Genomic DNA, 14348 nt, shown 5'->3' with positions numbered 1-14348 from the left:
CTTAAGCTTCAAAGAAACAAAAATTTCATTCCTGAGTTTTCCTCTTAGGTAACTTTTAAGTACAAAAGGTCAAAAGGTATAAGTAAAAACATTTCTTGAAAACCCTAGCTTTCAGATATAAATATTAGATAAATATAAAATGGAAAAAGTTATAAAATGGTTAGTAAAGTTATTGAAAACAAAATATGTGAAAAGGCTTTGTAATTTGCAAAGGACTATCCAAACAGAAGATATTATTACCTTTGAATCTTATTGCGGTGCTGGGGATTGAACCCAGGGCCTTGTGCTTGCGAGGCAAGCACTCTACCAACTGAGCTATTTCCCCAGCTGAATATTATTTTTTTAATAAACTATTTTGTGGCAAAATGTAATTTCCCTTCCAAGAAATGAAGGGAAATAAACAATAGAGTTTTTAAAGAAAAACGTTGTATTTGCTCTGATAATTTTCCCTAGTAAGATACGAGAATTTGTTTAACTTCAGGTCCATCACTAATCTTTTCCCTAAGATACTGTTAGGTACTAGACCTGCACTAGGAATTACATAAAAATTTATGGGGATATGTTAATTGGCTTGACCATGGTAATCAGCCAACTGTGTATATTGTGTATATCAAAACATCATGCTGTATACCTTACAGTATACAATTTCCATTTTTAAATAAAATTTATTTGAACTAATTGAGTCACTAGATCAGAATTCATTTTTTTAACTTACAGAATCACATCAGATGAAAAGCCAAAGCTAACTTCCATTCTTCACAATACAGCATCTCATAGTTCTCTAGTTTCAGTCTATTTCTGTTGCTATAAGATTTTATTTTAAGAGAGATTTGTATGGAAGTACTTTAAAATTATTGTCTGAGAATCTGCTTGAATATAGTAAGAATTCTTTATGTTGAAATGTTTACAGCTTTTTATATTTTTTGGCATACTCTTAACCGTGCATGTTGTCTATTGCCAGTCACTTGGCTTCGACATAATAGTCCAGGACCACAGTCACAGCGCTGGAAGATTTCTGGAGTTTGAGCAGTATCCTTATGTCCTCTTCTAGAGCAGACCTGTCCCTCTAATAGGACTGGTTTACAAATTTTTGTCCAAAAATGACGAGCACAGCAAAGTCCAGAGCCACAGTCAAATGTTCTCAGACAGCTTTCTCCCTCTTGTCCTATAACAAGATTAATATAAGCTTTAGTGGTAAGTGGGGGAAAGTTGGATGTGGGGGGATTGCTAACGGGACAAGGTTAGGAATCTAGAACTGAAGGCCACAAAGTAAAAATAGGAATAGTCTGCAAGACATGCAGAGTTAGGTCGCCGAAAGCAACTGAAGTGGAAATATCAGCCCATCTGAGGATTTATTGTTTGTCTTATAAAGTTAAAACATCAAGAGAAAATGGGATTTCCAGTCTTGAGAATGAAATATCATTTGGCAATATTTTATTAAATGGGATATATAATGTATGGAGAGAGCATTACTTATGAAGGGGCCATTTAATCTGAAGATACAAACAAGAATGAACAGTTCACCACTTTTGAACATTCTATGTTGTCAAAGATCAGAATTTGAGACTACTACGACTTTGTAGTAAAGTTTTAAAACTTTGTTTTTATTTAAAAAATTATACTTTGTACAAGACGGAAAAGTTAATGCATCTACTTCCCTTTCTATTTTATATCTTGAAGATCTAGAAAGAGAAACTGCCACTTGTTCAGTTGCAATATAGACCATAGAAAGGTGTATGTGTGCCAGGCATGGTGGTGCATGCCTGTAATCCCAGTAGCTCGGGAGTCTGAGGCAGAAGGATTGCAAGTTCAAGGCCACCCTCGGCAATTCTGGCAAGGCTTTAAGGAACTTAGTGAGACCTTGTCTCAAAATAAAAAGTATAAAGGGCTGGGCATGTGACTCAGTGGTAAGGTATCCCAGGGTTCAATCCCTGGGACAAAAAAAAATACAAAAAACCAAAAAGTTGTATGTGTGTCAAGCTGAACTCAATAATAAAAGGTTTTCTTGCTAACCAGTCCATTGTTGTAGTCATTCTCCTGTCCTTTTGACCTGTTGACTACCTGATACTACTCCTTGCATGGTTTCTGCAGCTTCTTATGAAAAGAGATTACGGACAGGATATGTTCCCTATGTTTCCAAGCAGAGAAGAGTAGTCAGTTTCAGCCTACTGAAACTGGAAGGAAAAGTTACCTTAAACGAAATGCACTCATGATATAATTCTTACCCTTACTACCTTGTGATTTCTTAATATTTGATTTCCTCTTGGGTTTGTTTTCCTCCATTGGATGCTCAGTTGTTCTTTTTGTGTCTGCGCCATCTTGGTCATCAACCTGTCTTTCCAGTATTGGGATTGCATCTTCCATTGTAGTACAGACATCTGAGGGACAAGCAGGTGAAACTAGAGTTAATACAAGGAGTAGAACCACAGACACACTAGTTATACTATTATGCAATTTGGCATCATCTCTGTCTTCCAATTATGCATAACTTTCTAGATATCTGGGACATGCACTAAATATTTACATGCTCACATATGTCAAAGAAGTTAAGTAATTAATAGAATCCAAGTGAAAACAGAAGAATTTGAATGATTCCAACTTGAAACTGTCCTTTAAAATCATCATTCCAAAGTACTGGCTAGAGTCATTTGCCAGGAAGTAAACTATTTTGCTTCATCAAGAAAAGACAGCTGTATAAATTTATTTCAAGCATGACTCTAGAAAGCCCTCAGACTGCCTTTCTTGGAATCTTCTAGTCTATGAGAATCCAATGCTGTCTTCAGTTTATAAATCACTTGACTGGAGTGAGGCACTCCTGCCGGGGTTTTGATGGCTCACCGTTCATGCAGAGCGTTCCTGGGCAGCACATGGCGTTTCGCTGGCACCTCCTCCGCAACCCTCGGCATGTAGCACAGAATGCCTTCTCATCACGGGGCTTGAGGCAGAATTTTCTAGTGTTGCAGTCCTTGTCAGACACACACTGTGAACCCTGTGAAGGGAAACTTGTCACAAGGCTAGGTAATCAAACAAGATGGCATTTCAAGGAGATGGAGGAGGCCAAATCATAGCAGCACTTTGAATGCTGTGACAAACCTTAGGCAGCATTTTAATTTTTCAGTGTCATTGGTTTTCTCCCACAAAGGGGGATCAAATCACCTGCAAAGAGAACCTAGCACTGCAAAGTTTGTTTATGTTTGAAAAAATTGTCATACTTTTAAAACTCAGACTTTATTTTCCTCATGTTCTTTGTGAAAAGGGAAGAAAATGTTTTCCTATGTGTGCCTTACAGATGGGTATAAGGTGTCTAATAAATATCTCTTAACTTAAGAGTCTGTGCTATAATTCAATTAAATATAAAGTTGGCGTTTGTAGCATTCCTGTTTGATTTGTTACTCAAGTGAATCAGTTATTGTCCTGATGATCCTTACCCAAGTTAACAGTCCTTTGATTTTTAGTGATGTCTCATTGGTTTGCACAGAGGAAAAGATACCATAGATCAGTTTTTTTTTTAATCCAGTTGATGCTTTTTCATATACAATATACATACAGTATAGTACTACATACTATATATGTCATATTATAGTGTGTATATTTGTAGTGTATGTACATACAGTATGTCTCGTATAGTATATATAGTATGTTATACACAGATATATACTAAATATAACATCTAATGTATAATAGTGTATATGTACACATATATGTACCTATACATATACATATATATATGTATTTATATATCCCTAAAACAATAGTGATAACAACAGTGCCTCATGTTACCGCATATAAATTCTAACCCCCATGTTTACTGGCTACGTGTGGCCTTCGTTAAATTACTAAACATTTCTGAGTCTTATTTCTTCATCTGTGACTTGGAAATGTGATATCTATTTCAAGTTATGGGGAGGATTAAATGAGATGTTATGTATAAAAGCCTGGCACATGGTAGAGCTTTTTAAATATTAATTTATTCCCTGAGCTGAATGTCCTGAAAAACTACTTTGCTCTTTTAATATTGAGGCAATTGGATTCTCCCTGGGAGCCTTCCCAATTCCTCAATCAATTCACAATTCAACTTTGAGATAAACTATTTCATGCATTAATTTGAACAACGTACTTAAACCAGAATGTGACACCCTCACACACATTTATCAGCCCCCACCTCCAAATGCACAGTGCTGTCACCCTAGATGCGCTCACCTTCCGAGCACCTTGCACGTCAACAGAGCTCTTGATGTTGTTGAAGTCCAGAACCAGAGCTCCCAGGGGTGAGCAGAACCAACCAAGCCCCAGCAAGGCCACCAGCACCATCCTTCAGTTTTCCAGGTCTCCTTGAAGTTCCCAGCAGTCTGTGTGTTCCCTCAAATTGGGCTGTTCCAAACCCACAGCAGAGCTTCTGCCAAGCTGGAAACTCGGCAAGTACCCGTGTTCTGAAAGAGAAGCAAACCTGCTTTAGGAAGGTGTATGAAACCCAAGGAGCAGGTCTGATTAGCAGGTTCCTTCTGCAACTATTTATAGCCAGATGTGCCCCCTCATCCCTCTCCTCCCTCCCTTCTTGTTTCCTTCCTTTTTACCCCACACAGGCTTCAACAAATCCTTTCAAATCTGTTTGATCAATAGTTCAAAACAAGGAAGGACTCAATAGAAGGAGACAAGAGGCAGGGCTGCAGCGGCTTCTCCTCCAGGGTTTGAATCCCTCTTAATTATTGCATATCAAAGTTAGTTCAAAGGGCCTGCAGGAGAGCAGGATGTCTGTATCAAAGGCAAACTAGATAATCACCTGCATTTCCGACCTTCAATAATCCTTTTGGGGGGAGTCTAAGATCTGTTTTCACAGCTAATTGTGCTCAAAGAAAGAATGAATCATATTGGCCAATATGCTATAGAAGATGCCAAAAACCAATGTTACCAAATCTTTGGAGAACTTTAAACTGTTTCAGATAGTGTGGACAGATAGAGAAAATGCCTTCCGATTAGCTCTGGCATCCAGATGTAAAAATCCCAATAGCTTAAGAATAATTATGTACATAATAGCGCCTATTCTGACTAAATGTCAATAGGGAAATTACTCTTACAATGAAAATTGAACTGCTTAAAGTTAGTGATATTTAATGAGGAAAATAATAGGGTATATATAAATTCCCATTTAAAAAATTTTTGATGATGGAGACCACAGAAAGCCCATTTCATATAGATTTATGCGGGTCATTAGAATATTTTTATTCATTTTATGAACAATATATTTAATTTGTATTGTATTAGGTTAAATTAACATAAGCAGAACTGGTCTTTAAGTCTCCAGCTGATTTCAGATGAAATTTCATGCATCTCCAATTTTCCAAAATTGAAAGTTTAAAAACTGTTTTATTTCCCCCTCCCCCCCCATTTCTTTCTTTTTCTTTTTTTTTTTTTTTTTTTTTTTTTTTTGGTCTGATTTTTAATTTCTTTCTTTTTAAGACAGGGGTCTTGCTATATTGCCCACAATGAGCTTGAACTCCTTGGCTGTCTTCCTGCCTTGGCCATCCCAGTAGCTGGACGACAGGTAGTGCCAGGCAAGGTGGCACTACCTGATTTTTTTTCTCTAGACAGAGAAGTCAAGTATTGCTGCCTTGAGTACTTCAGGGTAGAACAATCTAGATCTGGGTCAAAATTTTCCTTTTCTTCTCTTCTTTATTTTCATTATTCCCAGAGTAAACTCGTCCCAGTACCTCAGTAATGTATTATTTAAAATTTTTAAAGGCAGATTTTTTGTGCCACAGTGATAATCTTAGTTTTACTGGCCTTCCAGGACAACCTCACATCAGCCCATGGTCTTGGATCTTGACCTTCTGTGTAATGAGAATATTCTTGCTGTGTGTGTGTGTCACCAGGGATAGAACTCAGGGCCTCATGCATGTTAGGCAAGCACTCTACTGTAATCAAGCCACAACCCATGCTGCATTTCTCACTTTGGGTAATGCATGATGTGGATCAGGAATTGAATGGATCAGGAACTGAAATCTGTCTCTCTGTTACTTGGCTTTCCTCCTTGTGTTGGGGTTGCTTGGTACTGCTCACGTGGCACACTGGGAGTTCTTTCTTTGTCAAGTACTATTTTTTTTTAAATCACTTAAGCTGACAACATCAAACACCCTTTGATAATGTGATAAGCCAGCAAGTAGGGATGGTACAGAATTTATTTTGAAGTTGGACAATTATGACCAAGGATAAAGGCAAGAGCCCCAGGGTCTCTTCTCTGCTGAGTTTTTCTACTTCCTGTTGCTTAAATGCAGAAAAAATGTCAGGGTACCAAAGGTCTCTGATGCTATACAGACAAAAGATCTAGTAAGAGATGCTGTAACACAATACAGAATCTTAAGTACATAGTAGTACCTGTGCTCAATTTTGGAAATGAATTATGAAACTCTGATGATATAGAGTCCAGACAGAAGACACATGTAGATGGGTGACTTCTGTTTATTAGGAGAACACTAAAATAAAGGTACAAAGATAGATTTGGAGGACATATAAACATATTGATACAGAGGAGGGCATGAATTAGATCTTCTGGAGAAAAAAGGAATGTGTTTACAGAACAGGTACTATTGGGGCTGGGTTTTGTGGGATGAATAGAGGTTTGCTAGGTTGAGAAGCATCCAAACCTAGGTTGGTCTCACCCTAGGTCCAGACAGTGAAGTGTGTGCAAGTGCAGGGAAGTGCATGTAGGTTCTAGTGAGAGATTCCGTGTGTCTGGGGCAGATGATGGGGAGACTAGATGAGGCTGACCATTACACACCTGATAAACCATGTCAAGAAAACGGGATTTTATTCTCTTTGTCATAGACAGTCATTAATGATACTTGAAGTTGAAAATGGCATGACATAATTTGCTTTCTAGGAAGATGGTGTTGGTGGCAGTGTAGAACTGTGGTTGTGGTGGATAAAAGGTGATGCAGGGAGGTCACTAAGGACTTAGCTGTTCTATGTTCTATGTCATCGTTCTGTGACAATGCAGAGGTCTTAGCTTTGATAGTGACTCATGGTCAGGAGAACCAAGCAAGGGATGGGATTCTGAAATTGCATCTACCCGATTCTGTGTGGATGTGGGGAGTGATTGGGAGGGAGGAGCTGAGGGTAAATCTGACATTTCTAATTTGGGGTCATGGCATTAGGACTGGGATTTCAGGCTAGAAAGCAAGTTGGGGGAGGCAAGATAAAAACTTGCCTTGAGAAAAGCTGTCTAAATAATCAAGTATTGCTGAATATTTAGTATTGAGGTAAAAGATGAACTAACATCTTGTCATGAACTGTGTTCTCCTTTTTGCCTCCCAGAGACAGAGAAGTTGATAGGGGTACCAGACACGAGTGAGTGGCAAATGGAATGGAACAATGGAGAGCAGAATCTCTCTCTCTCTCTCTCTCTCTCTCTCTCTCTCTCTCTCACACACACACACACACACACACACACACACACACACACACACACAGCACTGAAAGAGTGTAGGCTTTGGAGTCAGACAGACCTTATTTGGTCTAGTCACCATCCTTGCTTCCCCTCTTGGGCTTCCGTTTCCCACCCCCCAACACTTCCCTGTGCCTCCATCTCCCTATCACAGCACTTACAAAACTCTACTTATTTGTCTTTATAACTAAATGTTAAGCTCTGTGAGGGCAGGTCCATAGCTCATTTATCTTTGTATTCTCATGTTTTGAGTGCTTGGCACATAATAAATTCTCTATAAGTTTTTATGTGATGCATGAACGTGTGAGTGGATTTACAAAACTTTGTGACCTCAGGCAAATTAGTTCATCTTTCTAGATTGCAATCTCTTCAACTGTACAACTGGCACTATCTAACTCATGAAGATAATATTTTAAGGGTTCGGTGTGTGAATACATGCATAGGAACTGGTGGGGTAGCTAGCACTCATAAAATTCTAAGTAATTGTCACTTGTCAATTTTCCAGGCCAGAATGTTCCATCATCAACATAAACTTTAGCACCAAGCAAACACATGGCCATATCATGGCAGGCTTTCAATAGTTGTTTCATACAAAAAAAAAAAAAAAAAAAAAAAAAAAAAAAACCAACTCCTAACCCGAGAACTCTTTTCAAAGTAAGCCAACTATTTCTGTTTCTCAGAAGCCAGAGCAATTTGGAGCGGGAGTAGGTATGTGAAGTACTTCCTAGATAATGACTTCTGGTATATTTTCAAATTTGCCAAGGCTGCTTGCCCATTCGTAACAGTCCTCAAGCTAGGATGGCAATAAACAAAATGAGATGCCCTCCTGGCAGCTTCTACTATCACAAGCTGCATCTCAATTTTCTAGGGATTAGAGGTGATGAGGTAGTGGGAAGAGGGTGACAGAGAGGAATAAGGGAGGAAGAGGAAAGCTTTAAAAATGTTTCTGCTTAAAAAGTTCTCCTTCTGCTTCTAGGTTAGTCCACTGAATGCAAACCACACCAGCAGCTCAACGAGGACCCCTTGAGCAGCAGGCAGCACCTTGAACTGGAGCTGTCTTCTGAAAAAGCCCTATAAGAAATTTCATTCGCTGTAGAACAAAGGAAGCCCTCCTGTGCAGTTTTGGCTAAGATATTGCCATTTCGATGCCTCCTGGCGAGGATTATGGTTAATTGAAAATTTCAAACTGATTCTTACTTTTGTAGTGAACACCTGGGCCAATGGAACACTAAAATTGAGCACTATTGAGTAAGCTTAGGGGAAACAAATATGCCCAGAAGAAATTTACAAAGGTCCCAGTTTTAGCGCTATACATCTGATTACATCCTGGGTGCCTCCTGACCTGGGTAAGAACTGCAGGCTTGTGTCTGAGAGCTGACACCTGTATTCTCCCAAATTACAGCTGCTGTTGTTCAAGTCAAAGGCAGTGTCAGAACTGAAGATTTATATTCACGTAGGAATGGAAACTTTTATTTGTTATGGCTTCAGTGTCAAAACCAGTTTGATTTCCATAAATTTTGCTTTTCTTAAAAAGAAAAATCAAAGTAACTGAAACAAGCAGATCTTTGGCAGAATCTCACAGGAAATGTTCAATAAAATCAGAGATGAGAAGGGGCATGTTGGTGGGAGCAGACAAAGATTGCAGGATATAATCACAGAGTTGATGTAATCATTACCATTTAGTTACCTGGGGTCAGGAGGTAAAGCAAACCGTCTACAAACGCTGAGGAGCAGAATTAGTCAGGTGTCTTGCAACAAAGTGTGGGGGTAGCACAGTATGGGCAGCAAAGCAGGGTATCTGGGTCTAGCCTCTTTCACTGACTGTGTGACCTTGAATAGGTCGTGTCACCTCTTCAGTTCCTCTTGATTTGGGAACCTCTCACCAGTTTTCCAGGAGTTTAGGGTGAGGTGTGCCTTGTCCCCATGTTGCTCAGCTGCAGAAGGTACCATTCTTATCATGTTCTCTGTGACAGTTACTGCCTTGGGAATGGTGCAACAAGGCATTGCTAGGGACCTTCCTTCTCTAGCATAAATGACTTTGGTGCCTCACCCCACACCAGGCATCTCTCTGGGAACAGCACCAGGCTCACCAGACCTTCCTTCCTCGAGGATAGGTTCTACCATTTTTTGTTTAAAACAGAATTTGATGCTATTTCTTGTGACTTTATGAATCCTAAATGCCTCACCCTTGTCCTGGGCACCCTCCCCTCTCTTGCTCCTCTGTGCCAAGCCAGCACTGATGTACATGACACAAATAGTAGCGGGAGTGACAACAGATGCCGTGAAAAGGTAAGAAAAGAGAAGAACCTGACCCTGTCTCAATACATAGTGGTTGGCAAACATTGCTCTTCACATGGCTAGTGAAGGAGTTGGTGAGTTGAGGAGGACAGATGTGCAACTAAGTGGACTTGGGTTGATGCTGCTCTGACTCTGTAAGTGGCATCCTGTGTCAATGTCTCTGTGTGTCCCAGCAGTGTTCTACAGAGCATGCATGTAAATTTTTGGTGGTTTTTTTTTATTTAAATTTTTTTATTTTTACAGACTGCATTTTGATTCATTGTACACAAAAGGGGTACAACTTTTCATTTCTATGGTTGTACACAATGTAGATTCACAACATTCATGTAATCATACATATACATAGGGTAGTACTGTCTGTCTCATTCTACTATCTTTCCATCCCCCACCCACTTGTGCTCCATTTTCCTCTACACCATCCAAAGTTCCTTTATTCTTCTCTTCCCCGCTCCCCTCCACCCACCTCGTTATGTATTGTCATGCACTTATCAGAGAAAACATTCGGCCTTTGGTTTTTTGGGCTTGGCCTATTTCACTTAGTATGATAATTTCCAACTTCATCCATTTACCAGCAAATGCCATAATTTTATTTTTTATGGCTAAGTAATATTCCATTGTGTATGTATACCATAGTTTCTTTATCTTTATTCCTCAGTTGAAGGGAATCTAGGTTGGTTCCACAATCTAGCTATTGTGAATAGAGCTGCTAAAACCTGAGTTATAGTTATATGTCAAGAGTAGTTCATGGCTAACTTCTTGAGGTTTCTTTCAGCCTTACAATTTTATGAAATGTTCCCATATGAAGCAGCAATTTGGAAAGCAAAGCATTTTCCTGGAGTTCCCTTTGATTTATACTCTTTATTGGCTGTGATTTAAGAGCAAATACTGTGCTGGGAGGTGGACTTTGGGAGGAGGACAGAAACCTACTCCACTAAGTAGAGCCCTCTCCTGTTCTTTTCCATTTGATTCATTATCTTCCATTTCCACTGTTATCTGCTGTATGCTTTTTCATCATTTGAGCCTTTCTCTTTTGCCTCATTTCACTTCATTTTCTCAATTTTTCTCTTTCCATTATATCCTCATAGCCCCACTTATTGATTTTTAAAACATAAAATATTCTCTCAAATTTGATGATGTTCTAGTGACATTTTGAGCCTAAAGGAAATGGTAAGCTGATGGTCAGTTCTGTCCCTTGTGCCCTTTGGTGCCTATGTTGGAGTGGTGGCCTCCTCTATGTAGGCTTGTGGTTCACTGTCTCCAGGAACCTGGTCCAGAGTGGACTAGGTACATGAAAGGCTAGAAGGTTGTAGAGGTGGGTATGGAACATAGGCTTCATGGCAACACTGTGTGTGACTTGGGTAGGGCAGAGGCTGACATTGTCAGGTAGTTCACAAACCCTAGGAAGACTGTTTCATGGAAGGAGTAGGCAAAGAGGGATTCACCAGGTCTGGAGCCTCTTCTCCATTCACAAAATAGCTTCTGCCATGATGCAGACCAAACTGGGTCTACATTTGTTTCTTAAAAGTAAGTGGTGAATCCCTTGTATTAGAAAACCTCAAATCTGCTAGAGTCCTAATTCTGAAGAAGCAAACTTTAGAAGATTAATTTATCCATAACCAATGTACAACATGATCTCTGGAGTCCTCTACTGGAGAAAAGAGGTTGTATGCCTTTAATTTCCCTGGGTATTGGGTGTTACATGATTCTAATGTCCCTTCCCATTACCACTCCCATCTCAGGGTGAGTCTTCATCTATTACTCCATCTTCCTGGTGTTGTGGTGTATCTGAGTCACTGAGTATGATCTTGGCTCTCAGGTGTGGTCTAAGTCTCCCTAGGACTTTGGCCAAAGAAAGCAGTCTGTGGCTGAAGCCTTGCTCTGGGTGGGCCCCATCTGACCATGAGTTTATTCTGGGGATCTCCATTTTAAAAATGAAGACAGTGAAGTTCAGAGAGGTTAAGCAATTTGCCCAAGGTCACACAGCTTGTGAGTTAGACCTAGGATTTAAACATAAGTTTTCTCATTCCAAAGTTTATTCTTTCCTCCATACTACACTATGCAGCTCACAAACTGAAGTCCATCCCCAAACGTCAAATTGCTTGGAACGTAGGTATATATATTCGCTAAAAGAGAGAACACTCTTGTTCTCAGGTTATATATAACTGTAGGATTGTCACCTTCTTTTTTCCAATCTTTCAGGTAAATGGTGCTTCACTAGGAAATGCCTAAGATTAAATAACTCATTGGTTGTGTCAACCAGGCTCTAACCTATGGTTTCATCATAAAAACTTTATAAAATATTTGAAACTCCTTTGGACATTCAAATTTGACTCAGACTTTAATATGAAGTCCCTGGACACACTGTCCAATTCTGATTCACAACCATGAGGATCTAGAATCTATAAAGATCTTGGATAAGGTTTGGGGGTATAAAAGAAAGGGCAGGGTCCTTGTCTTGACTCAATGGGAAGCTGAACCTTTAGGTTTAGCCTAACTTTTATGTTATCTCTTTGCTCCCCCTTGTGGTCAAAAGTGGGTCTCAGAAAGCCTAATGTAAATTCCAGGTATGTGTGATTCCAGAAACATTTCCCAATTTCTGGGGGAAATCCCCCAAGGAACAGCACTCTCCTTCTCAAAAATCTAGGTACTTCCCCACCTTATGAAAGTAAGTCAAACTTTCCTAATTATAAAAGAAAAACATGTTTCCAAATTTTAGAAATTTTGGAAAATACAGAAAAGAGTGAAGAAAATTAAAATAACATAGGTCTGACCCGGCAAAAATAGTTACTGTCTGACTTTGGTAAAATTTTCACAACTTTTTTTTTTCTATGCAGTTACATATACATATATACATGCAGCATTTAATATGCAATATATTTCATCTTTTATCAGCTCCATAATTAGTCATTACTTATGCCTTTATCTCTTCTTGTAAGCATTCTCTGCCAAGTCCCACTGTCTCCCCAATAGAGGTAGACACTGATGTTTATCACTCCCTTGCTTCTTTTTAAAGTGAAATCACAATCATATACACACACGGATTACTTACACTGGATATACCTTTGTTTCCTCTTTTTAAAATTTATTTATTTTCCCCCAACCAGGACTTTCTCCTGGATAGACAAATACTATCAGACATGATTGGCATATGGATGTATTATAGTTTATTTAATGAATCTTCTAAATGTTAGTCATTTAGATTCTTTTAAATTTTTTACTACTTTACATTATTCAAGCAATGATAAATTTTTGCACAAATATATGATCACTTCTTGAGGCGAGTGGATTTTAAGGTTAGGAAATAAGTCTTTGATTCTGCTGTCCCTCTGCTATAAAAGCCATTCCCTTCTTGTTCGCATGAATCATTTTGAGAAGCCTTCAGTTTCCTCCCAGGTTCAAACAAGTGCTGTCACCACTGTGTCCAGTGCTCAGCTGCTTCCTTGTTAGAGGTGACTTTTCTCTTCAAAGATGCCATCAGCAGTTCAGTTAGGTAGGGGGTTTTCAGGCCTCATGAGAATTTTGGAATCCTTTTTCTTTAAAGAAATAGAATCAACACAATTGGCTTTAAAAATCTTACAATATTCTTTTTTTTTTTTTTTTTTTTTTGCGGTGCTGGGGATTGAACCCAGGGCCGTTGTGCTTGCAAGGCAAGCACTCTACCAACTGAGCTATATCCCCAGCCCCTTTTACAATATTCTTAACCCTTAGAGTCACTGAGTTGCCTACCAAATATTCACAGTAGTACTTCAGTTCCCAGCTTTTTTTTTTTTTTAATGTCTGAGAATATATATATATATATGCTAACTTTATGGATTTTTCTCTCAAAAAAGGCAGCACAGGCAGATCAGCAGGTTATTTGATGATCTAAGCCAGTGACTTGGGTCCTGGGAACCCATTCATGGGGTGATACCACCTCTCTGGGCTTCTCAACCTGCATGACTCTGCCACTTTGGGAAGTTTCTTTATATATCACATCCAAGCACAGTGCCTTGTATACAGTAAGCACTTAGCAAATGTCTCTTAAAGGAAGGAGTCTAAAGTCCCTTTTCTGCTCTCAAATTCTATGATTCTATCAATTCTATAGGACAAGAAGATTGTTACCAGAATTTAGGGTTTAGTGAGAAGTAACTGCAGTTCTGAGGTAGCGAAGGCCAGAATATTGATATGGTCATTTTAAATCTGGATCCATCTAACTTGATAGGGCCAAAGAGAATAGATCAAAGGAAGGATGCCTTTCTGCAGCAGATGTTTTCCTGAATAGTTTCTTTTATTGCCTTTCTGCATCACTTGTTGGAGAGAGAACAGGTCTCTCTGGATGACTGGGGTTGGTCATGTCAGGTCATTTCAGAAGACAAACCTTTGAAAAACAGGAATGAATGCTCCTAAATTCCCAAAGTGCTCTTTTAATGGACTGCTGTATTTGACAAAGGTTAGGTCTGAGCCAAAGGATAGGCTGAACACATGATTCTAATATTCATATGCAAATAAATGAGTTTTACTTGTACACTTTTAAACTCCTACTGAATATTAATTTTTATTCAATATTAATTTTTTAAACTCCTATTGAATATTAATTAATTGAATACTAATTTTCATGTTATTAACAGAT

At 38.9% G+C, this 14348-nt stretch overlaps 1 protein-coding gene across 1 annotated transcript; it reads right to left on the bottom strand.

Moving 5' to 3' along the window:
* Positions 1-445: 445 nt before the first annotated feature.
* On the bottom strand, positions 446-4407 carry DKK4 (dickkopf WNT signaling pathway inhibitor 4). The gene is made up of 4 exons (XM_079140466.1): positions 4201-4407; positions 2839-2989; positions 2226-2378; positions 446-1165 (listed from the first exon to the last, which is right to left on the bottom strand). The coding sequence occupies exons 1-4, from the start codon at positions 4309-4311 to the stop codon at positions 915-917; spliced, it is 666 nt and encodes a 221-aa protein (XP_078996592.1). The 5' UTR covers positions 4312-4407; the 3' UTR covers positions 446-914.
* Positions 4408-14348: the final 9941 nt, after the last annotated feature.

This window comes from Sciurus vulgaris, assembly GCF_902686455.1.
Source record: "Sciurus vulgaris genome assembly, chromosome: 5".
Lineage (NCBI taxonomy): Eukaryota > Metazoa > Chordata > Mammalia > Rodentia > Sciuridae > Sciurus > Sciurus vulgaris.
The sequence above is the reverse complement of the archived record's forward strand: the minus strand, read 5'-3'. Positions and strand labels throughout refer to the sequence as shown.